The sequence below is a fragment of the Rana temporaria genome, chromosome 12, assembly GCF_905171775.1.
Source record: "Rana temporaria chromosome 12, aRanTem1.1, whole genome shotgun sequence".
NCBI classification, from domain to species: Eukaryota; Metazoa; Chordata; class Amphibia; order Anura; family Ranidae; genus Rana; species Rana temporaria.
The window spans coordinates 47,926,294-47,953,745 of NC_053500.1; the positions used below are offsets into that span (position 1 = coordinate 47,926,294).

Genomic DNA, 27,452 nt, shown 5'->3' on the forward strand with positions numbered 1-27,452 from the left:
AATCGCAGATCACCGCCATTACTAGAAAAAAAATAAAACAAATCATAAATCTATCCCCTATTTTGTAGGCGCTATAACTTTTGCACAAACGAATCAATATACGCTTATTGCGATTTTTTTTAACAAAAATATGTAGAAGAATAAGTATCGGCCTAAACCGAGGAAAAAAATTTGGGATATTATTATAACAAAAAGTAAAAACATTTTTTTTTTAATTTTCGGTCTTTTTTTGTTTATAGCGCAAAACATAAAAATCGCAGAGATGATCAAATACCACCAAAATAAAGCTCTATTTGTGGGGAAAAAAATGATAAAAATATAATTTGGGTACAGTGTTGTATGACTGCGCAATTGTCATTCAAAATGCAGCGCTGAAAGCTGAAAATTGGTCTGGGCAGGAAGGGGGTTTAAGTGCCCAGTAATGAAGTGGTTAAGGCCCGTACACACGATCGGATATTCCGACAATAGTCCGACGGACGTGTTTTGCCGGACAATCCGACCGTCTGTATGCTCCATCGGAAAATTGTTTTCGGAATTTCCTACAACAAATGTTGGTTGTGCATGCTCTCAAATTGTCCGACAAAACATGTGTTCCATCGGATTGTCTGATCGTGTGTACATAAATCCGTCAGACTAAAATCCAAAGTACAAACACGCATGCTCCGAACCAATGCTAACCATCAGACAACAATAGCAGAAGTTGCCCAAAGGGTGGCGGTAAAGAGCTGAAAAAAACATGTGATTTGGTGTATGTTGGCTGAAAATTTTCTGCCGTGTGTACGCAGAACAAGTTCACGGCCAGCGGCCCTTCGCACAAAAATCCACGGAAAAGTCAGATGGATGTCCGATCGTGCGTATGATGCTTTACACTCACATTCTAAGCTTTGCTGTGGACGGAACTGCAATAGGCTTATACCGGCTCAGATTCAGGTACTTGCAATGACTACATTTAAAATACAGTGCTGTGAAAAAAGTATTTGCCCTCTTCCTGATGTTTTATTTTTTTGCATATTTGTCACACTTAAATGATTTAGGCCCCTTTCACACTGACGGATCCTGTGAGGATCCGTACTTTCTCATTCGCTTGCTCAGCAGGGATCGCTCCGTTGATCCCAGCTAAGCTGGCAGATGACAGGGCGGCCCTGTCAGATCTCCGCTCTCCCCTATGGGGGGGATCGGATGAACACGGACCGCCTGTCCGTGTTCACCCGATCCGATCCAGATAACCCAAGTTGATACAAAATGCAGTTTTTAACCACTTAAGACCCGGACCTTTAGAAAGGCTGAAGGACCTGGCCAGTTTTTGCGATTCGGCACTGCGTCACTTTAACTGACAATTGCGCAGTAGTGCGACGTGGCTCCCAAACAAAATTGGCGTCCTTTTTTCCCCACAAATAGAGCTTTCTTTTGATGGTATTTGATCACCTCTGCGGTTTTTAGTTTTTGCGCTATAAACAAAAATAGAGCGTAAATTTTGAAAAAAAAATCAATATTTTTTACTTTTTGCTACAATAAATATCCCCCAAAAATATATAAAAAAACATTTTTTTTCCTCAGTTTAGGCCGTGTACGTATTCTACATATTTTTCGTAAAAAAAAAAATCTCAATAAGCGTTTATTGATTGGTTTGCGCAAAAGTTATACGTTTACAAAATAGGGGGTATTTTTATTAATATTTTTTTTTTACTAGTAATGGCAGCGATCAGCGATTTTTTTTCGGTACTGCGACATTATGGTAAACACTTCGAACACATTTTTGGGACCATTGGCATTTTTATAGCGATCAGTGCTATAAAAATGCATTGGATTACTATAAAAATGCCACTGGCAGTGAAGGGGTTAACACTAGGGGGCGGGAAGGGGTTAAGTATGTTCCCTGGGTGTGTTCTAACTGTAGGCGGGGGTGGACTGACATGCGGAAATGACTGATCTTCTGTTCATACATTGTATGAACAGAAGATCAACATTTCTCTCCCCTGACAGGACCGGGAGCTGTGTGTTTACACACACAGCTCCCAGTCCCCGCTCTGTGACGAGCGATCGCGTTAGGTACGAGGTACATTGAATGTAACAAAATAACAATATGTGGCACTGCCCCATCCACTCCTTGGTTACATTGTAAGCTTGTAAGATACTTCAGCCTCCTATCCAACCCATACATACAGTGCACCTCATCACTGTACTTATCCAGCTTCTAAACACAGTGGTCACTGGAAGGGGTACTGCATCCCAACATAGCGACAAAGAGGCGTGGTCACTGGAAGGGGTACTGCATTCCAACATAGCGACAAAGAGAGGCTCATCATATGATGCAGTTTTCCACTTTTACTTGAATAATAATTTAGTGTCCATGAAAGTGACTGGTATTCACGAAGTGTAAAACATGTGGTAATGAAAGTATTTTTCCCACAACTGAAAGTCACACTAATGTATGGTAATGAACCCTTCTACTTTTGGTCTAGCAAACTCATAGTAGTTTTGGACAGGGCATATGGCTTCGGCCAATTTGAAGTTCCAATAGAAAAAAAAGTGGCTAGTATTTTCCAAAAGTTGGAGACCACTGAGCACATAAATACTGTATTTATTGGTGTAGAACACTCACTTTTTCACCCTGCAAATCGGTTGCAAATAGTCTGTGCGTGTTATACGCCGATACTGCAATTTGGGCTGCCCCGGAGAGAACGAGGAGGGGGCAGGACGAGCACCATCAGATTACATACAGCGAGAATCTCCTGTTTACTTAGCGGCCTCTGTAATAGGAAGTCCCGTCTCCTGGGCCGGCATTAGACCAGTGTTTTGTCTATCATAGAAGTCAGTCCAGGAGGCGGGACTTTGTATTAAAGAGGCCGCCGAGTAAACAGGAGATTCTCACTGTATGTAATCTGACGGCGCTCATCCCGCCCCCCTCCCTGAGATGGGCATTGATCAGGCTGTATTTATGGCAATAGGGAGGCTGCAGTTGGGCAATAATCAAGCTGCATTGACGGGCAATTTTGAGGCTGCAGATGGGCATTAATCAGGCTGCATTGATGGGCACTGACCAGGGGTCAAGTCCTGGGGAAAAAAGTGTGGGAACTCCCACCCAAGATCCACTCCACCACCAAAAAAATTTTATTTTATTTTTTAAACAAGTTCTTTCTAAATCCCGCGATAACTCGCAGCAGACCTCCGCAATGTCTCCTGGGAACAATGACAAAAGCTCCCAGGACACATTGCGGCATCGAGGAAGTGACGGAATACCTGCACACTACCCAATGAATCCATATACAGGAAGCGGCCAGTAACATAAAGGATTAATAAGGTTCGCCTGCCCCTGACAGTGAGTCAAGCTGGACATCGCCGCTCAGTGAAGGATTGGCTCGGCTGCTTTAGTCCTGCAAAGGGAACTGCTTTCCTGCTGTGAAAAAAGTGCAGGAACTCCGTTCCCACGCGTTCCCGCAGGACTTGAGCCCTGGCACTGACCCTTATTTTGCTTCAAAGTTCTTTATTTAAAATTTAAGTTTTGTTCCTGAAACTTCCCTTTAAAATGAAGGTGCGTGTTATACGCCTGTGCGTGTTGTATGGCGATAAATCCGGTATATACTTTTGAATGGAATTCGAAATGGATACCCTTCCTTGATCTTTTAGTCATCTTTATAGATGTTCTTGGACTAAAGTCTGTGGGAGATGCATTTTGCGTTTCTCCTCCCTTTTATCTATCCTCTTGTCCTGGTCCTTGGGCTTGAGTCCATGTGGCATGCATTTTGTGTCTCTCTTCTCCTCTATCCCCCCGTTTTGTTCTTGCTTCCTAGCATCTATTACTGTCCTCTGCTGATTTGCCTCGGCTTTCCCCTTTTCCCCTGGTTTCCACCTTCTTTTCCCTCACCCCCTCCCAATCCCTCTTCTCCTTGCCCCTCTTGCACCTCCTTTCTTTTTTCTGGATTCATTTCCTTAAAGTGGGGTTCCAACCACAATTAGCATTTTTTAAATGTATGTCCTTTCATTATGCGTTTTTATAATATAAATCCGGTCACTTACTATTTTACAATCCGCCGCCGCTCCGCATAGTTATTCAAAAAAGATTGTCCACACCGTTGTCATTTTGCTTGTGGGCATTGTGAAGCCCACAAGCACTTACTTCCTGAAAGTCTTGGATGGGGAGTTCTAATGGGGAAGCGCACTGCATCCTGGGAAATGATGACACACATTTCCCAGGAGCATTAGAGGGAAATGATGTCAGAATCCTAGGTGATTCCAAAGGCAGATTTCGTGGGACTGCATAGCAACAGGTATTTCCAGGTGAGTAAAAACATTATTTTTAATTTTTTTTAGGTCTAATGAGCACTATAATGAAAAAAAAAATTGGGATGGAAACTCCACTTTAACCAGTGAATCAGGTCACTTATCCGAAAAAAAAGAAAAAGAAACGGCCCCTCAAAGGACCAACTAGAATTAACTTCATATAGGTCCTGAATGTTCATCGATGCACATGTGTGGCCATTCATTTATATTAGATGTTCAGATTGCAACAGAAATGAATGCCCTTCTTGAACATAGCCAACATCAAAAACAAATCTGCCCTTTCAGTTTCTATTTAATCGTGATGCCCAAACTGATTTTGGCCACCCTAGATTTAAAAGCAGAGCTCCAAGAGAGGGAAGATACTGGATGAATTTACAATATGGCCTATATTTAGATCTACTAACCAAGATCAATGCATTTTCCATTAGGCCTCAGATTCATTTAGATTCTGCTGTGCTAGGAGAAGCTAAGACCACACTGTAAGTGGAAAAATCTATTTTAAAAAAGCAATGAAAAATAATTCATTTTGAAATTCAATGGATTCAGTGGCACTAAAGGGGTCTACCTGCACGCTCCTGTTTTTAATGGTTGTGGTTTTACAAATGAGCAAAAAGGTACTAAAACCTGGCACCCAGAGTGCTTAACCACTTAAGGACCCCTTCACGCCCATATACCTCGGCAGAATGGCACGGCTGGGCACATCAACGTATAGGTAAGTTGCTCTTTAAGCCCAGCCGTGGGGTCGCGGGCGCGCTCCCGCGACCCGGTCCGAAGCTCCGTGACCGTGGGACTCGCAGACCCTATCGCCACTGGAGTCCCGCGATCAGTCCCCGGAGCTGAAGAACGGGGAGACCCGTGTGTAAACACGGCTTCCCCGTTCTTCACTGTGGCGGCGGCATCGATCGTGTCATCCTTTTTATAGGGGGACACAATCGATGACGTCACACCTACAGCCACACCCCCCTATAGTTGCAAACACACTTCAGGGAACACATAACCCCATCAGCGCCCCCTAGTGGTTAACTCCCAAACTGCAATTGTCATTTTCACAATAAACAATGCATTTTAAATGCATTTTTTGCTGTGAAAATGACAATGGCAGTGATCAGTGCATTTTTATAGCACTTTTCGCTGTGAAAATGATAATGGTCCCAAAAATGTGTCAAAAGTGTCCTATGTGTCCACCATAATGTTGCAATCACGAAGAAAAAAAAAATCGCTGATCACCGCCATTACTAGTAAAAAAAAAAAATATTAATAAAAATGCCATAAAACTACCCCCTATTTTGTAAACGCTATAACTTTTGCGCAAACCAATCAATAAACGCTTATTGCGATTTCTTTACCAAAAATAAGTAAATAATACGTATCGGCCTAAACTGAGGGGAAATTTTTTTAATTTTTTTCAAAAATGTCGCTCTATTTTTGTTTATAGCGCAAAAAATAAAAAACGCAGAGGTGATCAAATACCACCAAAAGAAAGCTCTATTCGTGGGAAAAAAAGGACGACAATTTTGTTTGGGAGCCACATCGCACGACCGGGCAATTATCAGTTAAAGCGACGCATTGCCGACTCGCAAAAACTGGCCAGGTCCTTTACCTGCATAATGGTCCGGGTCTTAAGTGGTTAAGGTCCTGGAGTGGTCTAGCCAGTCTCCAGACCTTAATCCTATAGAAAATTTATGGCTGGAGCTGATACTTTTGGAGTTGCCAAGTGATAGCCAAGTAACCTTAAGGATTTATAGAAGATCTGTAAAGAGTGGACCAAAATCCCTCCTGAGATGTGTGCAACCTGGTCACCAACTACAAGAAATGTCTGACCTCTGTGCTTGCCAACAAGGGTGGTTTCTCCACCAAGTACCAAGTCATATTTTGCTTGGGGATCAGATACTTATTTTACTCACTGAACTTAATTTATAACATTTGTATCATGTGTTTTTTCTGGATATTTGGTTGATATTCTGTCTCTATCATTTAAAATGTCCCTATGATAAAAATTATAGACCCTTCATTTCATTGTAAGTTGGCAAACTCACAAAATGTGCAGGGCATCAAATGGTTATTTTCCCCACTGTATAAATACCAATTATAGATATAGCAACATCCCAAAAATAGATAAAAAAAAAAAACTTATCAGAACTAAATATATTTCGATGAAACTCTAATCCAGTGGTTCTCAACCTGTCTAGTGCCGTGACCCCTTGATAAATGTCCCAAGTTGTGGGGACCCCAACGGTAAAATTATTTTTCTATAGTGGGTTGTCGGCACCCAAGACAAGACCTAACCCATGGACATTTAGCGCTCCCCGAGTCCCTTCCACTCAGTATTAAAACCCCTTATAGTACATTTTAGGATGTACCACTCTCTCTCTTTTTGTTCCTCTTTTCTTTCCCTTTTATATGTCTCTATCCTAATTTCTTGTTTGTTATCCCCATCCCTCTCTAGACGTCTTTCTTGTTATTTCTCTTATTCTTTCTCTTCCTTTTTCTTTGTTCCTCCCCCTCTTTTCCTCTCCCTTCCATGTAGTCTCTATTTTTATTCCTTCTCTTACTCCCTGGTGGGAAGTTGGGATCAGTGGCAGTGCTGGTGGGGAGTTGGGATCAGTGGCAGGGCTGGCGGGGAGTTGGGATCAGTGGCAGGGCTGGCGGGGAGTTGGGATCAGTGGCAGGGCTGGCGGGGAGTTGGGATCAGTGGCAGGGCTGGCGGGGAGTTGGGATCAGTGGCAGGGCTGGCGGGGAGTTGGGATCAGTGGCAGGGCTGGCGGGGAGTTGGGATCAGTGGCAGTGCTGGCGGGGAGTTGGGATCAGTGGCAGTGCTGGCGGGGAGTTGGGATCAGTGGCAGTGCTGGCGGGGAGTTGGGATCAGTGGCAGTGCTGGCGGCACTGGGATCAGTGGCAGTGCTGGCGGGGAGTTGGGATCAGTGACAGTGCTGGCGGGGAGTTGGGATCAGTGGCAGTGCTGGTGGGGAGTTGGGATCAGTGGCAGTGCTGGCGGGGAGTTGGGATCAGTGGCAGTGCTGGCGGGGAGTTGGGATCAGTGGCAGTGCTGGCGGGGAGTTGGGATCAGCCAACTTAGGCGCTCTTGATCAAGGTCATCTGCTGATCTGAGAACTGTAGTGGGGACTCTTAAGGGCAACTCTAATCACAGGTAGTGTTACTCACTGTGTCTCCGACTTTGTAGTTTCTCGTAGTAGTGACACCTATGCTGAAATCAGCAGATAGGGTCTCCTCCAGCCCCTCCCACTTCACATTCCTCACCAGTCAGCTGACCTCTAGTCCCTGCCCCCCAGCTATGCCATGAACTGAAGGGGCGGCTGTGAAGAGGCTGAGTGGGCGGCCGCAGGCTTCAAAAACAGCCCAGGTTTTGGGGACCCCTGACAAATCCTCATTTGACCCCCAAAGGGGTCCCGACCCCCAGGTTGAGAACCACTGCTCTAATCCAAAATACAAGGGGGCAGATCCACAAAAGGATTACGCTGGCGTATCTATAGATACGCCGGCGTAATTTTAAAATTCCCGCGTCGTATCTTTGTTTTGTATCTACAAAACAAGATACGACGGCATCTCGGGTCGATCCGACAGGCGTACGTCTTAGTACGCCATCGGATCTTAGGTGCATTTTTTCTGCCGGCTGCTAGGTGGCGTTTCCGTCGAATTCTGCGTCGAGTATGCAAATTAGCTATTTACGGCGATCCACGAACGTACGTCCGGCGCATTGTTTTTACGTCGTTTGCGTTCGGCTTTTTCCGGCGTATAGTTAAAGCTGCTATTCTGAGGCGTACTCAATGTTAAGTATGGCCGTCGTTCCCGCGTACAATTTTGAATTTTTTACGTCGTTTGCGTAAGTCGTTCACGAATAGGAATTTGCGCCAAATGACGTCACCGTCGTAAGCATTGGCTTGTTCCGGTTAAAATTTCGAGCATGCGCACTGGGATACCCCCAGGGACGGCGCATGCGCAGTTAAAAAAAATACGTTGTTTACGTCGGGTTACGACGTATTTACAGAAAACACACCCCCATTACAACCATTTGAATTCCACGCCCTTACGCCGCCCAAGATACACTACGCCGCAAATTCTTTGTGGATTCGGAAAAAAAGAAAAAAGTTACGGCGGCGTAGTATATCTTAGATACGCTGCGCCGCTGTACGAGGATCTGCCCCAAGAGATCTGCTTGTATATAGCCGACTTCCTGTCCGTATTTCCACTGAAAGTAGTATCTTCTAGCCATCTGGGGCTTGCATTAGTTTATAATGGGATAAAAGTGTTTCAGCTGCATAGTAAATGAATATACGGTGTTAAATATCCGTAGCTAAAAGCACCAGAACTTCTGCATACATACCAGTGAAGTCAGTTTTAGCTCTTTTATATAACCCCAACAGTGACCATGAACATCAAGTGGTCTTGACCTAATTTTAATATTTGTGGCCCAGCTCTTCAACATCATGAAAAAATTGATGAGGAGCACTTAAGGGAACTTAAAAGTACAAGGAAATGTTTTAAAGCTGAAATATTGGCCAGAAAATGTATTACCTGAAACGCAGTCACGCCAATCTCCAATGGGGGCTGGTAATTTTCCCTAGGACAGTCATTGTGCAGAAAAGCTGGGGTGCAGTCAAAGGTGCCATCGCCCCTCCGGAACGTATTCTACAGATTCAATGTGGCTTAAAGTGGATGTAAACCCACTCTCATCCTTTCTAAACTACTGCCATAGTGCTGATCTATAAGGATATAGACGCCTCCTGCATGTATCCTTACCTGTTAAATGTCTCCCCTCTGTCTGTTATAAGAACTGAAAAACTGCAGATTTTGTGGGTGGGTCTGTTGTCTGGAGCTCGGTGGGTGGAGTCGTGATGTCAGTAGACTCCCTGCCCTCCTCTACTCTCCCCTTGTCAGCATGCATTTTCAAAGTATGAACAGCGATCTGTCATTTCCTCTAGTCAGTCCCATCCTCCCTTCAGTTAGAACACACTTTAGGGAACATAATTAACCCCCTGATCGCCCCTTACTGTTAACCCCTTCCCTGCCAGTGACATTTTCACAGTAACCAGTGCATTTTTATAGCACTGATCGCTGTAAAAATGCCAATGGTCCTAAAAACTTGTCAAAGGTGTCCGATGTGTCCGCCATAATGTCGCAGTACCAATAAAAATAGCAGATCGCGGCCATTAGTAGTAAAAAAAAAAAATATTAATAAAAATGTCATAAAAACTATCCCAAATTTTGTAGACGCTATAACTTTTGCGTAAACCAATCAAACGCTTATTGCGATTTTTTTTACCAAAAATATGTAGAAGAATACGTATCGGCCAAACTGAGGAAAAAATACATTTTTATATATTTTTTGGGGATATTTATTATAGCAAAAGGCAAAAAATATTGATTTTTTTCAAAATTGTCGCTCTATTTTTGTTTATAGCGCAAAAAAAAAAAAAAAAACAGCAGAGGTGATCAAATACCACCAAAAGAAAGCTCCATTTGTGGGAAAAAAACAACGTAAATTTTGTTTGGGAGCCACGTCGCACGACCGCGCAATTGTCAGTTAAAGCAATGCAATGCCGAATCGCAAAAAGTGGCCCGGTCTTTGGCCAGCCAAATGGTCCGGGGGTGAAGTAGTTAAAAGGAACCTATGGAGTTTAAGGGTAAAAGTTCGTCGCCATTCCATGAGCGGGCGCAATTTTGAAGCGCGACATGTTGGGTATCAATTTACTCGGCGTAACATTATCTTTTACAATATATAAAAAAAACTGTTGTCTTGTTTTTTTTTAAAGGTGTTGTAAAGGTAAATGTTTTTTCACCTTAATGCATTAAGACGAAAAAAAAACGTTCAAGTATTAGCGACATTTACATATTGTCACCAGCGTGCCTCCGTGCAAAAAAAAAAAAACATACCTATGGCACGCAACCTAAAAAATGCATTAGTCCAAGGGGAAAAATAAATGCTTTTTCAAATAGTCCTCAATCTTATTAACTGTCCAGCTGAGGATTTGCAGCGTTTTCCCCTTTTTTTTGTTTACGTAAGTTGGTAAAAAATTGTGTGCGCAATAATCCATTGAACAGGTTTATCTCAAAATAGGGCACAAATGATCTGTTCCCGGCCAGGGAAATGTTCAAGCGAATTTGAACCCTTACATAACATCAGACATTTGCTGTAAGTAACAAAAAACAACCGAATAGAACGTGTTTTGTAGAAGAACCCCTTGAAATAACCAAATGTACCTCTGGCTACACAGACAGATGCTGCCACCTAGTGGTCACAATATGTCCATACAGAAAGTAATATGGAGTTTCCTTGTAAATTAAGCAGCACATAAATAAATGGACAGTGATGTGGAACTCTGCTTATTGCCAATTCCAAATCTGCAATCCCCAACTACATAGAAATCCATAAATCCAAAATGTAACTGCATATTTGCCTGTTAGCCAATATAACGCACCATGCTATAATTGTAAGTTCTTCCTGCACACATCAATATCATTTTATCATGTGCATACATTTCAAGTGGTGGGGGTGTGGCGTTTCCAGTTGGACACAGCTGGTACTTTAAACTAATATGTAAATCTATATCTGTAATAAATATTACAGAACTTCACAAACTCACAATAAAGCAATCAATTTGTAAAGCGCAATTCATCCCATAGATGTTCTATCAGGTGGAGGTCAGGACTCTGTGCAGGATAGTCAAGTTCCTCCACCACAAACTCGCTCATCTATGTCTTTATGGACCTTGCTTTGTGCACTGGTGTGCAGTCATGTTGGAACAGGAAGAGGCCACCCCCAAACTGTTCCCACAAAGTTGGGAGCGTGAAATTGTCCAAAATGTCTTGGTATGCTGGGGCCTTAGGAGTTTCCTTCAATGGAACTAAGGGGCCAAGCCCAACCCCTGGAAAACCCCACACCATAATCCCCCCTCCACCAAATGATTCAGCCCAGTGCACAAAGCAAGGTCCACAAAGACATGGATGAACAAGTTTGGGGTGTCTTGGTATGCTGATGCCTTAAGAGCTCCCTTCACTGGAACTAAGGGGCCAAGCCCAACCCCTGAAAATCAAGGTTAAAAAAAAAAAAAAAAAGCATCTTTAACCACTTGCTGACCGCCGCACGCCGATATACATCAGCAGAATGGCACGGGCAGGCAAATGGGTGTACCTGTACGTTCCTTTAAATTTGCTGCGTGCGCCCGCGGGTCGTAAACAAGGCATTCCCCCGTTCTGCCTAGTGACATGTCAGTGATCTACTGTTCCCTGTGATTGAGAACAGTGATCACTGACGTGTCATTGGTAGCTCCTCCCCCTAACCGTTAGAATCAGTCTCTAGGACACGCTTAACCCCTGCATAGTCCCCATTCACTGCCAGTGTAATTTTTACAGTAATCGGTGCATTTTTATAGCACTGGTCGCTGTAAAAATTACAATGGTCCCAAAAATGTGTCAAAAGTGTCCGCCATAAAGTCGCAGTCACGATAAAAATAAAATCGCAGATCGCCACCATTACTAATAAAAAAATATATAATAAAAATGCCATAAAACTATCCCCTATTTTGTAGTTGCTATAAATTGTGCGCAAACCAATCAATATAGGCTTATTGCGATTTTTTTTACCAAAAATATGTAGAAGAATACATATCGGCCTAAACTGAGGAAAAATTTGCGTATTAAAAAAAAAAAAATGGGGATATTTATTATAGCAAAAAGTACAAAATATTGCTTTTTTTCAAAATTGTTGCTCTATTTTTGTTTATAGCGCAAAAAATAAAAACTGCAGAGGTGATCAAATACCACCAAAAGAAAGCTCTATTTATGGGAAAAAAGGACATCAATTTTGTTTGGGAGCCAGGTCGCACTTGTCAGTTAAAGCGACGCAGTGCCGAATCGCAAAAAGTGGCCCGGTCATTTGGCAGCCAGATCCTCCGGGGCTGAAGTGCTTAAATTCCAAAGTGACAGACACACCCACCCCACTGTGGCTGATCATATAATTTGGTTGTACTACTTACCCTCATGGGATGAATATCGGCATATGGAGGCTTCCCTTCAGCCATTTCAATGGCAGTTATACCAAGTGACCAAATATCTGCAACACAATTATATCCGATCTCCTGGATCACCTCTGGAGCCATCCAAAATGGAGTGCCGATTACAGTGTTTCTTTTCGCCATGGTGTCCTGAAGAAACGAAAAATGGAGATTTACACTTAAAGGAGTTGTAAAGGAAATTTTTTTTTTTTTGCTGAAATGACTGTTTACAGGTTATAGACATAATAGTTAACTGATTCCTTTTAAAAAAAATGATTAAAAATAGATAAAAATCAATCATATAATGTACCTGTAGTTTCAGTTTCATTTATGCATGCTTTTTCATGCTTCTGTGAAGTACAGAGACACAGAGCCAATAGAGGGCAGTGATGGTTTGTAAAACGAAAGTGATTGGTTCTGAGGGGTTTAAGACACACAGTAAGCACACCTCCTTGATTAGTGCCACAGAGAGAAAGCTCCCATGACTTTTTTTATCAGGAAACAGACTGTTCAGAACAGAGAAGGATTACAGCAACATCAGAGCAAAAACGAACAATTAGGACATGAAACCAGGACTGCAGTAAGGTAAAGGAAGCTATTTAGCTAAAAAAAAAAAAATTCCTTTAGTGACCCTTTAAATCAGCTTTTACCAGAAAATAAATGTCATCTAGATCTGGGCTTCTCAATCTTTTCGAGAACAAGGCCTTAACAATTCTTTCAAACCATTCCATGTCCCAATAGTAAAACATAAACTTTATACTTACACAAAAAAAGTTTGGGATTGCAAAACGTTTCAATGAAAGAAGTGAAATTCTGGATGGGGCTGGATGGGGCTGGGTGTCGCTGTTGGGGGACGGGGGCTGTGGATTAGGTTAAGAGACTCTGCGGCAGACCCTGTAGGGATGAGGTTTCTGGAAAATGCTTGGGGGCAATGTAGGGCAATGTAGGAGGTTGGGGGCACTATGGAGGGTTTGCAGTAGGCTAGGGGGCACTATGGGAGGTTGGAGGGTACTGTAGGAGACTAATGACCCGTACACACAATCTGAAAATCGGGTCATAAAATACCACTTTTGACGTGATCGTACGATAATCGGATCATTAGTACAGAGCTTTTGAGTGTCGATCACGACAGTTCTTTCGATATGATTTGATCGGACAAGAACTAAAATTTTCCTCGTACGATACCCGATCGTACAATTTTTGTTTAGTCAGTACAGTTGTCGCCCAAAAATACAATAGAAATACATTTCAACACATTACATCACTTCCTAATTTTTTTTCCGTCGTACGAGAATTTTTTTGACTTTAGTAGCCTATTCAATTTCTACTTGTGACTAGCAAGAGAAAAAAGTCAGATGATCTGTCGTCTGATTTTTGGATCGTGTGTACAGGGCATAAGGGATTGGCAGCTGTCTAGAGGTCGGCAGTGGGCAACGATTTGAGAAAGAGGAGAACCAATGATCTAGATCAGTGGTCTCCAAACTGCATGACTTCAACCGGCCCTTGGGGCACGGTTTCTAGAACGGATATTGTGCAGGGGTCAAGTCCTGGGGAAAAAAGTGTGGGAACTCCCACCCAAGATCCACTGTCCCACCAAAAATAAATAAATGATGCGCTCATATGCATAATTACTAAACCGTATGTTTTTTTTCTTTCGATCCACTGTACCATAGTAATCCTTTAAGCAAGTTCTTTCTAAATCCCGCGATAACTCGCGGTAGACCTCGGCAATGTCTCCTGGGAACAATGACACAAGCTCCCAGGAGACATTGTGGCATCGAGGAAGTGACGATATACCCGCACACTACCCAATGAATCCATTCACAGGAAGCGGCCAGTAACAAAGGATTACTAAGGTTCGCCTGCCCCTGACAGTGACTCGAGCTGGGCATCGCTGCTTAGTGAAGGATTGGCTCGGCTGCTCTAGTCCTGCAAAGGGAACCGAGTTCCTGCTGTGAAAAAAGTGCAGGAACTCCGTTCCCACGCGTTCCCACAGGACTTGAGCCCTGGATATGAGGCTCTGTTACTCCCACTGATATGAGGCACTATACCTTCCAGTGGCACCAACAATGGAGCACTATTCCTTCCAGTGACACCAACATTGGGACATTATTCCTTCCAGTGACACCAACATTGGGACACTATTCATTCCAGTGACACCAACAATGGGAAACTATTCCTCCAACGGATACCAATGATGGGGTAATATTCTACCTCCTATTGACCACCAAGTCTGAGACATTGCCTACTCCCAATGACACTGGGGCATTACTCTTATAGGCCACAGCCTGGACCTCCTAAAGTATGATAGACCAAAATCTGGCCCTTTGTTTATAAAGTTTGGACACCCCTGATCTAGATCAGATTTTGCAAAATGGTTGTATGTTTTGGACCCACGGAGCCACATTCGGCTTTAGTGGCACGGACACCTTCAGACTACCCCCTGAAATTTAAAAAAATGTACATTTCCATTGATGTTTCATTTTGTTAGAAGCCATATCTCAATATATGTAACAGTCTTTGATCTTTCCAGTGATTTCCAAAGTATTGAGTGATCTGTGCTAATTAACAGCAGCAGACTCCAGCTGCTTTATTTTTTTGAATAACTCTGACAAATTTTTAGGATGACAGCAATGCACAAAAATAGAACAGAGTAAAACATAAGAACAGGTCAGTATATACTTCTAGCAAAGACTATAAGGGCCAGATTCATGAAAAATTACGGCGGCGTAACGTATCCCCTTTACGTTACTCCGCCGCAAGTGCTTGTGGCGGCGTAGCGTAAAGCCATCCGGCGGAAAACGGCCCAATTCAAATGGGGCGTGTACCATTTAAATTAGGCGCGTTCCCACGCCGAACGTTCTGCGCATGCTCCATGTGAAAATTTACCGCCGTGCTTTGCGCGAAATTACGGCGCCCGACGTATTTTTTGAATGGCGACGTGCGTTACGTCGTTTCGTATTCCCGGACGTCTTACGCAAAAAAAATGTGAAATTCGACGCGGGAACGACGGCCATACTTTAACATGGCTGGTCTAAATGTAAGCCATGAAAAAGCAGGCTTGTTTGCGAAGGGAAAAACCGACTAGCGATGACGTAAGAGAATGCGACGAACGCGGGTACCTTCGTGGATCGCCGTAAACAGCTAATTTGCATACCCGACGCTGGAAAACGACGCGAACTCCACCCAGCAGCCGCCGGAAAATTACACCTACGATCCGAAGGCGTATGAAGCCGTACGCCTGTCGGATCTATGCCAAAAGCCGTCGTATCTTGGTTTGAGGATTCCAAATCAAGATACGACGCAGCAAATTTGAAAATACGCCCGCGTATTACTGCTGTGAATCTGGCCCAGAATGCTTATTTTGGCCCCTAGTAATCTGTTTATAATTCCTCAACATCGTGCTTCTCGTGGCAACTCAACACATTTCATTGCTGATCTGTGTATAGTGAAACCGTTTTTCATTATGGCTATGTGATCGGCAAAAAAATATTTTGTTCTGTTTGTGATTCATTCTGTACTAGGGTGACAACGATTATCCTACACAAATAGGGTAGTAGTATAGGGAGAGAGCGTTGTCACCTAAGGACAGGAAGTGTATTACAAGAAAGGGAGCATTAGGTGCACTGGATCCGAATGGGGGAAAAAAAATGTTTGATCTCCAGCCAAGAGAGGCAGCTCTCTGTTATTTTGGGCATCCCTGAGGGTAACCGAAAAAATATAGACAAAGGATAAGAGAGCTGCTGGAGCCCCACCCTGCAAAATAAATAGGTGCGGGTCACCATCAAAACGTGGAACTAGGGTTGGAAGTTTAATTCAAATACTCTACAAAGCTTCCAAGCTCCAGAACCTACTAGGACTTGCTAATCTTGGAGAAAACTGAAAGACCAGTTTTCTTCTGAGAGACACATACCAGGTTCCCTCCAACCTACATGCGAAAATCCTGGGTGCTACAAAACTTTTATTACACTGTGACACAGAGCAGAATTGCAACAGCACCCACACACATTGTTACTGACCACATATCAACTCACACATTTCTTCACTGACCGCCACTGAACCCACACAGTTCCCTGCTGACCACCACTAAACCCACACTATTCTCCACTGAACCCACACAGTTCTCCACTGATCACCACTGAACCCACACATTTCTCCATTGACCACAACTGTACCCACATAGTTCTCCACTGACCACCACTGAACCCACACAAATCTCCACTGACCACCACTGAATCCACACATTTCTCCATTGACCACCACTGAATCCACACATTTCTCCATTGACCGCCACTGAACCCACACAGTTCTCCACTGATCACCACTGAACCCACACAGGTCTCCACTGATCACCACTGAACCCACACAATTATCCACTAAACCCACACAGGTCTCCACTGATCACCACTGAACCCACATAGTTCTCCACTGACCACCACTGAACCCACACAAATCTCCACTGACCACCACTGAATCCACACATTTCTCCATTGACCGCCACTGAACCCACACAGTTCTCCACTGATCACCACTGAACCCACACAATTATCCACTGAACCCACACAGGTCTCCACTGATCACCACTGAACCCACACAGGTCTCCACTGAACCCATACAGGTCTCCACTGATCACCACTGAACCCACACAATTATCCACTGAACCCACACAGGTCTCCACTGATCACCACTGAACCCACACAGGTCTCCACTGACCACCACTGAATCCACACATTTCTCCATTGACCGCCACTGAACCCACAGTTCTCCACTGATCACCACTGAACCAACACATTTCTCCACTGAACCCACACAGTTTTCCACTGAACCCACACAAATCTCCACTGACCACCACTGAACCCACACAGGTCTCCACTGAACTCACACAGGTCTCCACTGACCACCATTGAACCCACACAATTCACCACTGAACCCACATAGTTCTCCACTGATCATCACTGAACCCACACATTTCTTCACCGACAGCCCCTATTACATAGATTAAAGTGGTTGTAAACCCTTAGTGGGGAAAAAAAACCTGCAAGACAAAGGCATAATGAGCTAGTATGCATAGCAGATATAAAAAAGTAAAAAAATTCAGAAACAAAAAAAAAATGGCTCAAATTATTGAAGTTTCAATTTATGAAATGTAATTATTATGAAAAGCACTTACGGTCAACTGACCGGCTACTCCAAAATCTGCCAGTTTAGCAATCCCCTCAGAATTCAGTAGTATGTTCCCGGCCTTGATGTCTCTGTGTATTTTTCGCATAAAATGAAGGTACTCCAATCCTTTCAGAGTTGACTGCAATATCGTCGCAATTTCATCTTCTTTCAACTGCAAGAGAAAATCGGCAAAGTCACAGAATGGATGGGAGAGGTTGGAAATGGTAACTTAAACCTTGGGGATTATTTCTGGGCCATCTTAAGTTTTCTTTAAATTTATCTCTATCTAAAATTAATACATTTGTTATGGGATGAATCAATGACTGCCTTCTAGCTGGCTGGATTTATCGTAATGGCTCTAATGCCAAGGGAAGCAGGGTAAGGGGAAGCAGCGTCAAGTCTCATTTTACCTTATTTTGTTTCCACTTCTGGTCATTATTGGACATCTGTTGCTAAAGGTTTTCAACAAGATAACTGGTATGCCGCGTACACATGTCGGAATTTCCAACAAGAAAAGTCCGATGTGAGCTTTTGGTCGGAAATTCCGACCTTGTGTAGGCTCCATCGGTCTTTTGTTGTCGGAATTTCTGCCAACAAAAATTTGAGAGCTGGTTCTCAAATTTTCAGACGGAAAAAATTCCAATCGGAAATTCCGATAGTCTGTAGCAATTCCGACGCATGTTCAGAAAGAATTAGACGCATGCTCGGAAGCACTGAACTTCATTTTCTCGGCTCGTCTTAAGTGTTGTATGCCACCGTGTTCTTGACGGTCGAAAGTTCAGAGAACTTTTGTGTGACCGTGTGTATGCAAGCCAAGCTTGAGCATAATTCTGTCGGAAAAACCATCCAAGGTTTTCCGACGGAAAATCCAATCGTGCGTTTGGGGCATTAGGCTCAACATTTAATGTCTATCCTATTCATTAGCCAAGACAGAAAGCATGTGTGGCCTTTGCATGATGAAGGGGTGCAGGTCTGCAGAAGGTGGAAAGTGGGTGCTCTTGCTACCAGTAGCACTCTTTACGATGGCATCCAGAAAGCCCTATATAGACGACATTTCCTTTTCCTTTTGAACGTTAGCTGGTACAGGAATCTTCTAAATGCCTGAGTCAAAGTACCCACCAAAGAACCATAGTTGCCAAAAAACTGTAGGCTTCTATGCCCTGTGTCTAAGGAGGTGTCACAGGTTAACTTTAATATGCCTGTACCAACTAATCCTTCAAGTTGACAAACCCTCTGTAACAAGTTCCTGATGCAGCATTCCAACCTATAAAAAGACACAAGTTTGAAAACCCAGGTACAAGAAAATGCTGGCCTGAGGGCAGTGCCAGCACTTGACGACCTGTCCATAGTATAAATACTGTACTTCATTACTTTTGACATGTGTCATTAAATACTGGTGTTATGGCAACAACTAACCCCCATTTTTTTTACTATGGCTGATTCGGTTTCTGATAAAAACAGATCCCGCGGATTTGCCACGAGATCACTTTTAAAAGCGGTGGGAGGGGTGCCCCCCCGGTCGTTCCCAGGCTTACCTGACCCATGGGTAATGCCCAGGAATGATCCAATGTGGCCGTTAGCTGGGCAGGGAGACAAGTGAGGCCAATACTCGTCTCTATGTCCTTGGAGGACCGGAGTGACGTCTGATGTCACTTCTGGTTCCCGGGCCATAACAATTTTTATTTTTATTTATCTTTTAAGTAAGAGCCGGTTCACACAGGGGCAACACGACTTCCAGCACGACTTTGGGAGGCAACTTGAACACGACTTGAGTATGCATCACAACGCGACCCACAACACGACTTAAAGACGCCTCCAGGAAGGGGAACTCAAACAAACAAATTTTTAATAAAAAACAGGCATGGGGCCCTTAGGTCTGGTATGGATTTAAAGGGGAACCCCCTATGCCGAAAAAACGGCGTGGAGGTACCCCCCAAATCCATACCAGACCCTTATCCGAGCACGCAGACCGGCCGGTCAGGAAAGGGGGTGGGGACGGGCGAGCACCCCCCCTCCTGAGCCGTACCAGGCGGCATGCCCTCAACATGGGGGGGTGCTTGGGGGCAGGGGGGCGCCCATGTTGTTGGGGACAAGGGCCTCTTCCCGAACAACTCTGGCCGTTGGTTGTCGGAATCTGCAGGTGGGGGGCTTATCGGAATCTTGGAGCACCCTTTAATAAGGGGGCCCCCAGATCCCAGCCCCCCACCCTATGTGAATGAGTATGGGGTACATTGTACCCCTACCATTCACCTGGTGGTAGAAAAAATGTCAATAAAAAAAACACTACACAGATTTTTAAAGTAGTTAATTAGGCAGCTCCGGGGGTCTTCTTCCGACTTCGGGGTCTTCCGACTGCCGGGCACCACCGCTGTCTTTCAGCTCTTTTACCAGCGGTGGCCCGGTCTTCTCCCTTCTTCCGACTTCGGGGGGGGGGGGGTCTTCTTCTGACTTCGGGGGGTCTTCCGACTTCTCTGCTCTCTTCTCCCGCTCTCCTGTTCTTTTTCTCTTCTGCCGGGCACCACCGCTGTCTTCTTTCAGCTCTTTCACCAGCGGGGGCCCGGTCTTCTGCGTCGCCACCTTCTCGTCTTCGATGTCGACTCAACGCTCCCTCCTGCTGTAATGCCGGGTGTGCGGTGCGCAGCGATTTATATAGGCCTCTTATGACGTCACAGTCTCAGCATGCTCCGGGTGGTGTTTTTTTTTTTTACATCTTTATTTCTATTACAAGGGATGTTTACATTCCTTGTAATAGGAATGGAAGTAATTTAAAAGATAAAAATAGAGACATTGTAAAAATAAAAAATAAAAGCGTAAAATAAAAAAATATATATTTTTTTTTAATCGACCAATCCCTCTGTGCTCACGTGCAAAAGCGAACGCATGCCTAAGTCGTGCAAGCATATGTAAACATTGTTCAAACCACACGTGAGGTATCGCCACGATCATTAGATGGAGAGCAATAATTCCAGCACAAGACCGTGCCTGTAACTCTAAACAGATAATCTGTAAAATAAAATTAAAGCCCCTCACCGATGGAGATTTTTAAGTGCCGTAGTTTGTCGCCACTTCACAAGCGTGCGCAATTTTAACGTCTAGTTATCTATTTACTGGGCGTAACATCATCTTTCACATTTTACAAAAAAATTGGGGCAACTATTGTGTTTTGTTTTTTGTTTCTTTTTAATTCATTAACTACTTGCCTACTGGGCACTTTAACTACCTTTCTGCCCAGGCTAATTTCCAGCTTTCAGCGCTGTCGCAATTTGAATGACAATTGCACAGGTATGCAACACTGTACTCAAACAAAATTTTTAGCATTTTTTGGAGACAGGTAGAGCTTTCTTTTGGTCATATTTAATCAGCATTGGGTTTTTTATTTTTGCTAATAAAACGAAAAAATACCAAAAATGTTAAAAAATAAATGAAAAATATGTTTTTCGAAGTTTCTTTTTTTTTTGTTTCATAAATTTTATTGAAGGAAATGCTGCATATAAAAGAGCATATATCACACCAGCCAATACGTTTCTGTACGAAAATGTTGTAAATAAGTAATTTTTCTCCTTCACTATTGTGTACCGATAGGCGGCACTGATGGGCACTGAGATGGTACCGATCGGTGGCATAAAATGCCACTGATCAGCTCTCCTCACACACGGTCATGTCCCAGGGACAGAGCACACCACTGAACAGCACACAAGCACGACAAGAGTGGGACGCCGTCATAAGACGAAACAAAGAAAACATTTTTTTTCCCAAATTTTCAGTCTTTTTTTTTTGTTTAGTTACCAAAAAATAAAAAACCCAGTGGTGACAAAATACCACCAAAATAAAGCTCTATTTGTGTAAACAAAATGATAAAAATTTAGTTTGGGTACAGTATTCAAAGTCCAACAACGCTGAAAGCTGGCCTGGGCAAGAAGGGGGTAAAATTGCCCGATATTGAAGTGCAGGGGATGTACAGTATCTCACAAAAGTGAGTACACCCCTCACATTTTTGTAAATATTTTATTCTATCTTTTCATGTGACAACACTGAAGAAATTACACTTTGCTACAATGTAAAGTAGTGTGTGTACAGCTTGTATAACAGTGTAAATTTGATGTCCCCTCAAAATAACTCAAAATTTCCAAATTGGGCCCAAAGTGTCAATATTTTGTGTGGCCACCATTATTTTCCAGCACTGCCTTAACCCTCTTGGGCATGGCGTTCACCAGAGCTTCACAGGTTGCCACTGGAGTCCTCTTCCACTCCTCCATGATGACATCACGGAGCTGATGGATGTTAGAGACCTTGCACTCCTCCACCTTCCGTTTGAGAATACCCCACAGATGCTCAATAGGGTTTAGGTCTGGAGATATGCTTGGCCAGTCCATCACCTTTACCCTCAGCTTCTTTAGCAAGGCAGTGGTCACCTTGGAGGTGTGTTTGGGGTCGTTATGTTGGAATACTGCCCTGCGGCCCAGTCTCCGAAGGGAGGGGATAATGCTCTGCTTCAGTATGCCACAGTACATGTTGGCATTCATGGTTCCCTCAATGAACTGTAGCTCCCCAGTGCCGGCAGCACTCCTGCAGCCCCAGACCATGACACTCCCACCATCATGCTTGACTGTAGGCAAGACACATTTGTCTTTGTACTCCTCACCTGGTTGCCGCCACACACGCTTGACACCATCTGAACCAAATACGTTTTTCTTGGTCTCATCAGACCACAGGACATGGTTCTAGTAATCCATGTCCTTAGTCTGCTTGTCTTCAGCAAACTGTTTGAGGTTTTCTTCTGGGACGACAGCCATGCAGACCAATTTGATGCAGCGTGCGGCATATGGTCTGAGCACTGACAGGCTGACCCCCCACCCCTTCAACCTTTGCAGCAATGCTGGCAGCACTCATATGTCTATTTCCCAAAGACAACCTCTGGATATGACGCTGAGCACATGCACTCAACTACATTGGTCGATCATGACGAGGCCTGTTCTGAGTGGAACCTGTCCTGTAAAACCGCTGTATGGCCTTGGCCACCGTGCTGCAGCTCAGTGTCAGGGTCTTGGCAATATTCTTATAGCCTAGACCATCTTTATGTAGAGCAATAATTCTTTTTTTCAGATCCTCAGAGAGTTCTATGCCATGAGGTGCCATGTTGAACTTCCAGTGACCAGTATGAGAGTGTGAGAGCGATAACACCAAATTTAACACACCTGCTCCTCATTCACACCTGAGACCTTGTAACACTAACGAGTCACATGACACTGGGGAGACAAAATAGCTAATTGGGCCCAACTTGGACATTTTCACTTAGAGGTGTACTCACTTTTGTTGCCAGCAGTTTAGACATTAATGGCTGTGTGTTGAGTTATTTTGAGGGGACAGCACATTTATACTGTTATACAAGCTGTACACTCACTACTTTACATTGTAGCAAAGTGTCATTTCTTCAGTGTTGTCACATGAAAAGGTATCATAAAATAATTTACAAAAATGTGAGGAGTGTACTCACTTTTGTGAGATACTGTATATGGCTACAGAACAGGAAGTCACAAGATCCCAATTATATGAAAAAAAAGCATCAAAAAGTAGGAACTGCTGTAATATAGAAGGCCTTTCTGGTTCCACCTCGCCATTCATTATATTAATGGTTCGTGCTTTGCTTTGTAAATTTGCTTGTATTTAACAAAACCTCTTAAACATTAACGCTTGTTTTACTCATTAACATTGCAATATCTAAGGGTCTAAAAGCAAAAGACTGTGCACCTGCCTGTGTAAAACAAGAAGTGAAACTCATAAATGATATTTACAGTCTACATTCTAAGTACTTCCTCTTAGGTTACGACTATTATTAGAGCTCTCAAAATGAGAATGAAGATGCATGTTTTTGCCTTTTATGTGTCAGTAAAAAACTGGTTCAGAACATTGGGAAATTCTAGCAAGGTGCAAGGCTGTGCAGAAGATGGTTGGTTGTCACATAGGAGCTTGAAAAAAAAAATGTAAGTACAGTGCTGTGATAAAGTATTTGCCCCCTCCCTGATTTTTTTTTTTTTTCATATTTGTCACAATTAAAATGATTCAAATTATCAAAACAAATTTTAACACAAAGATGATCCAAGTAAACACAAAATGCAGTTTTTAAATGATGATCTTTTTTTTTTATTATTAACCTTTTCGCTGCCAGAGGCGTTTTTTGCACACGTTAAAAAAAAAAATGTCACACCTTATTACCGCAAAGGTTTAGTGAACGCAAAATTTCAGTAGAAAACACAATAAAGCGAATTTTAGGGCAAACAAATGCAATAAACTTCTCAATTTTTTGATAAAATATAAAAGACAAAGACATGTCCAATCTTAAATTTGTGTGCACCCGTGTGAACCTGGGCTCAAAGATCTCAAAAAGCAACACATCATGCCGTGATCTAAAAAAATTCAAGAACAGATGAAAAGCAAAGTAATTGTATCAACATTTATCAGTCTGGAAAGAGTTACGAAGGCATTTCAATGGCTTTGGGACTCCAGCGAACCACGGTGAGAGCCAGTATCCACAAATGGAGGAAACTTGGAACATTGGTGAACGTTCCATAGAATGCATGAAGGTAAAAAAATCTTTCCAAGGTGCTAGTGTGGCCCACCAGCCGTACTTCAAGAAACAATGATGCACAGAATACATGTACTCTTCTTGGACTTTATTGTGCATTCACAACTAAAAATATCACATAGTGGGGGTACAACCGAACAAGGGAAGATTTATTCCAGGTTCAGAATATGCACTGTTTAGAGTAGAGGTAGAACAATATAATCGGCCGATATTTAGCCATTTTTGATAAATCGGCATCGGCCGCTTATTATCAAAATTAGGCAGATATTTGACACTGACCGCCGTTCCTCCTCCATTCTCCACACTCAGCGGCTCTGGCAGCATCAAGCGCCATGCTGAGTGTGAAACTGACACATAACAGAAGGGAGAGAGAGAGAGAGAGAGAGAGAGGAGCTGTCAGCTCAATGTCGGGGGTGGGCGGGACCCAGCAGCTATATTACACCAGTCAATGAAATGTGCCACCCGCCACTGCCAGCCAGTGCCGCCTAACAGTGCCACCTGCCAGTGCCAACCAGTTCCAATTGCCAGTGTCACCTGCCAGTGCCATCTGTCCCAAACTAGTGCCATCTGTCAGTTCCATACCAGTGCCACCTGCCAATGCCAACCAGTACCAACCAGTGCCATCTGTCAGTTCCAAACCAGTGCCATCTGTCAGTTCCAAACCAGTGCCATCTGTCAGTTCCAAACCAGTGCCATCTGGCAGTCCCAATCAGTGCCATCTGTCAGTCCCAATCAGTGCCATCTGTCAGTCCCAATCAGTGCCATCTGTCAGTGCCAAATCAGTGCAAACCGCCAATGCCAGCCATTGCCATCTGTCAGTTCCTAACCAATGCTACCTGCTAGTGCCAATGCCACCTGCCAGTGCAAATAGTGCCATCTGTCAGTTCCAAACCAGTGCCACCTGCCAGTGCCATCTGCCAGTTCCAAACCAGTGCCACCTGCCAGTGCGGAGAGAGGAACTGTGAGCTCAATGTCGGGGGTGGGCGGGACCCAGCAGCTATATTACACCAGTCAATGAAATGTGCCACCCGCCACTGCCAGCCAGTGCCGCCTAACAGTGCCACCGCCAATCAGTGCCACCTGCCAGTGCCAACCAGTTCCAATTGCCAGTGTCACCTGCCAGTGCCATCTGTCCCAAACTAGTGCCACCTGTCAGTTCCATACCAGTGCCATCTGTCAGTTCCATACCAGTGCCATCTGTCAGTTCCAAACCAGTGCCATCTGTCAGTTCCAAACCAGTGCCATCTGTCAGTTCCAAACCAGTGCCATCTGTCAGTTCCAAACCAGTGCCATCTGTCAGTCCCAAACCAGTGCCATCTGTCAGTCCCAAACCAGTGCCATCTGTCAGTCCCAAACCAGTGCCATCTGTCAGTCCCAAACCAGTGCCATCTGTCAGTCCCAAACCAGTGCCATCTGTCAGTCCCAATCAGTGCCATCTGTCAGTCCCAATCAGTGCCATCTGTCAGTCCCAATCAGTGCCATCTGTCAGTGCCAAATCAGTGCAAACCGCCAATGCCAGCCATTGCCATCTGTCAGTTCCTAACCAGTGCTACCTGCTAGTGCCAATGCCACCTGCCAGTGCAAATAGTGCCATCTGTCAGTTCCAAACCAGTGCCATCTGCCAGTTCCAAACCAGTGCCACCTGCAAGTGCCATCGGTACTGAGGACATCAAGTGTGTGCTAGAGTGACAGGAGTAAGCAGGAAGGAGTGGAGTGGGTGAGTTTTTTTTTTTTAAATCGGCCTAAAATCCACAATAATCGGCATCATATATCGGCCATCGGCCTCCCCAATTTCTAAATATCGGCATCGGCCAGAAAAAAACCCATATCGGTCCACCTCTAGTTTAGAGCGAAACACGTCAATATTCCTTAGTTCGGCTGTACCCCACATCGTGTTTTTAATTGTGAATACACAATAACGTCCAAGAAGTGGGCAGCTATTCCATGCATTGTTGTATCTTAGTGCCGATTTTGGCACTTTGGTGGTGCTGGAGGGATTGGCAAGAGGAATTTATGTGCAATTTACCTTCCTTAACTGTGTATTGAACTGCTGCAGAATACATTATAAGACAGAAAGATAAAAAAACATTTTTGATAAAATAACAACCTTTCCTCCTGTAAATGACTATATATAAAAAAAACTATTAATGTGGAATTCTTTTTTTTTTTTTTTTGGGGAATGGTGAGAACCTCTGTCAAGTTTCTGTTGTCTGTGATTCCACCAGTGTTGACCTCAGGTATGTTCAGAAAACCCATGTACGCAAGTCCACCAGGAAGCCCTTGCATGTATGGGTCAATTTTGGCTTTATCGGTAACCCATGCACACAATACTCTATATTGCAATCTCTATAGAAAGGGTGCAGTACTCGGCTTTTTGGTTTATATTTTGGCATGAATTCCATTCTGCTCCATTGTATGGCCCAATTGTCTGTGGCAAGGGCATTCCCCACCCCACAACCATTCATATACACGCCCCTTGGGAAAGCTTCCTGACTGGTTCGCAATCCTAGTCTGGACATGCCTAAGCTCATCACTAATGTCCACTGAGACACCCCCACGTTCTGTCTGGAAGATACTAGAGGAAGTGATCTGAAATCTCAAGAAAAAAGAAAAGAGGAAATACGGACTTTGCCAACTGTCACTGGAACTCCTGTGCCAACTGGAGGAATTTTGCTAAGCTCCCAAAAGTTAAATAAAGAGTCTTTGGGTGAGGCCGGGGGAGCGTGGACGGGATGGTGGGCAGAGCAGACGTGTTTTCTGAGCTCTCCTGGAGCATGATCCGTTTATCAATCCTCACCTAGTGACTGAGTGGATCGAGGAGATCCTGTTATCTCTGGATGCCTTCTAAATCCGCTGAGAGTCAGAAGAGGGGTAAGAGGCTGAGATTCCCCCTGTGTGACTTGGTAGAAGCCACTCCGGTCTCCTGTGCCCTGAGATCTCCTGCGCGCCTTTGCTTCATGGTGTCGCAGACTGACCAAGAGGAGGGACCCGTCCCAGCGTCCTGCCTTAACATCCACGATAGAGGAGGTTCAGATGTATGTGGGCTTGATTCGCCAGAACTTGGATAAGATCCGTTCCCGGGTGACCAAAGCTGAACGGAGTGTGGGAGAGGTGGAGTATACCTGACTGACCATGCAGCCTCCATCCGGGCCCTGCAAACAAAGGTTAGAGCCCTGGAGTATAGAGCGGAGGACGCCGAGAATCGGAGCCGCCGGAACAATCTCAGGATTGTGGGACTCCTGGAGGGGGTTGAGGTCAGTCCCCTGCTCTATTTAAGGAACTTCTCCTGCGCTCCCTGATGCCAGTGGCCCAGCTCTCCCCATATTTTTCTGTTGAGAGGGCCCATCGTGTTTCACCCAAGCCTGGACCTGAGGGGGCTCCACTCCGTACATTCATACTCCTGTTACTCAACT

At 44.1% G+C, this 27,452-nt stretch overlaps 1 protein-coding gene across 1 annotated transcript in view; it reads right to left on the reverse strand.

Moving 5' to 3' along the window:
- The window catches only part of LOC120919202 (serine/threonine-protein kinase 4-like), a 168,245-nt gene that overhangs the window by 63,319 nt on the left and 77,474 nt on the right, over positions 1–27,452 (reverse strand). The window contains exons 5-6 of the mRNA XM_040331245.1: positions 17,464–17,628; positions 12,276–12,443 (exon numbers count right to left, since the gene is read on the reverse strand). Of these exons, the coding sequence (XP_040187179.1) occupies positions 12,276–12,443; positions 17,464–17,628 (333 nt within the window). The remainder of the gene's footprint in view (positions 1–12,275; positions 12,444–17,463; positions 17,629–27,452) is intronic.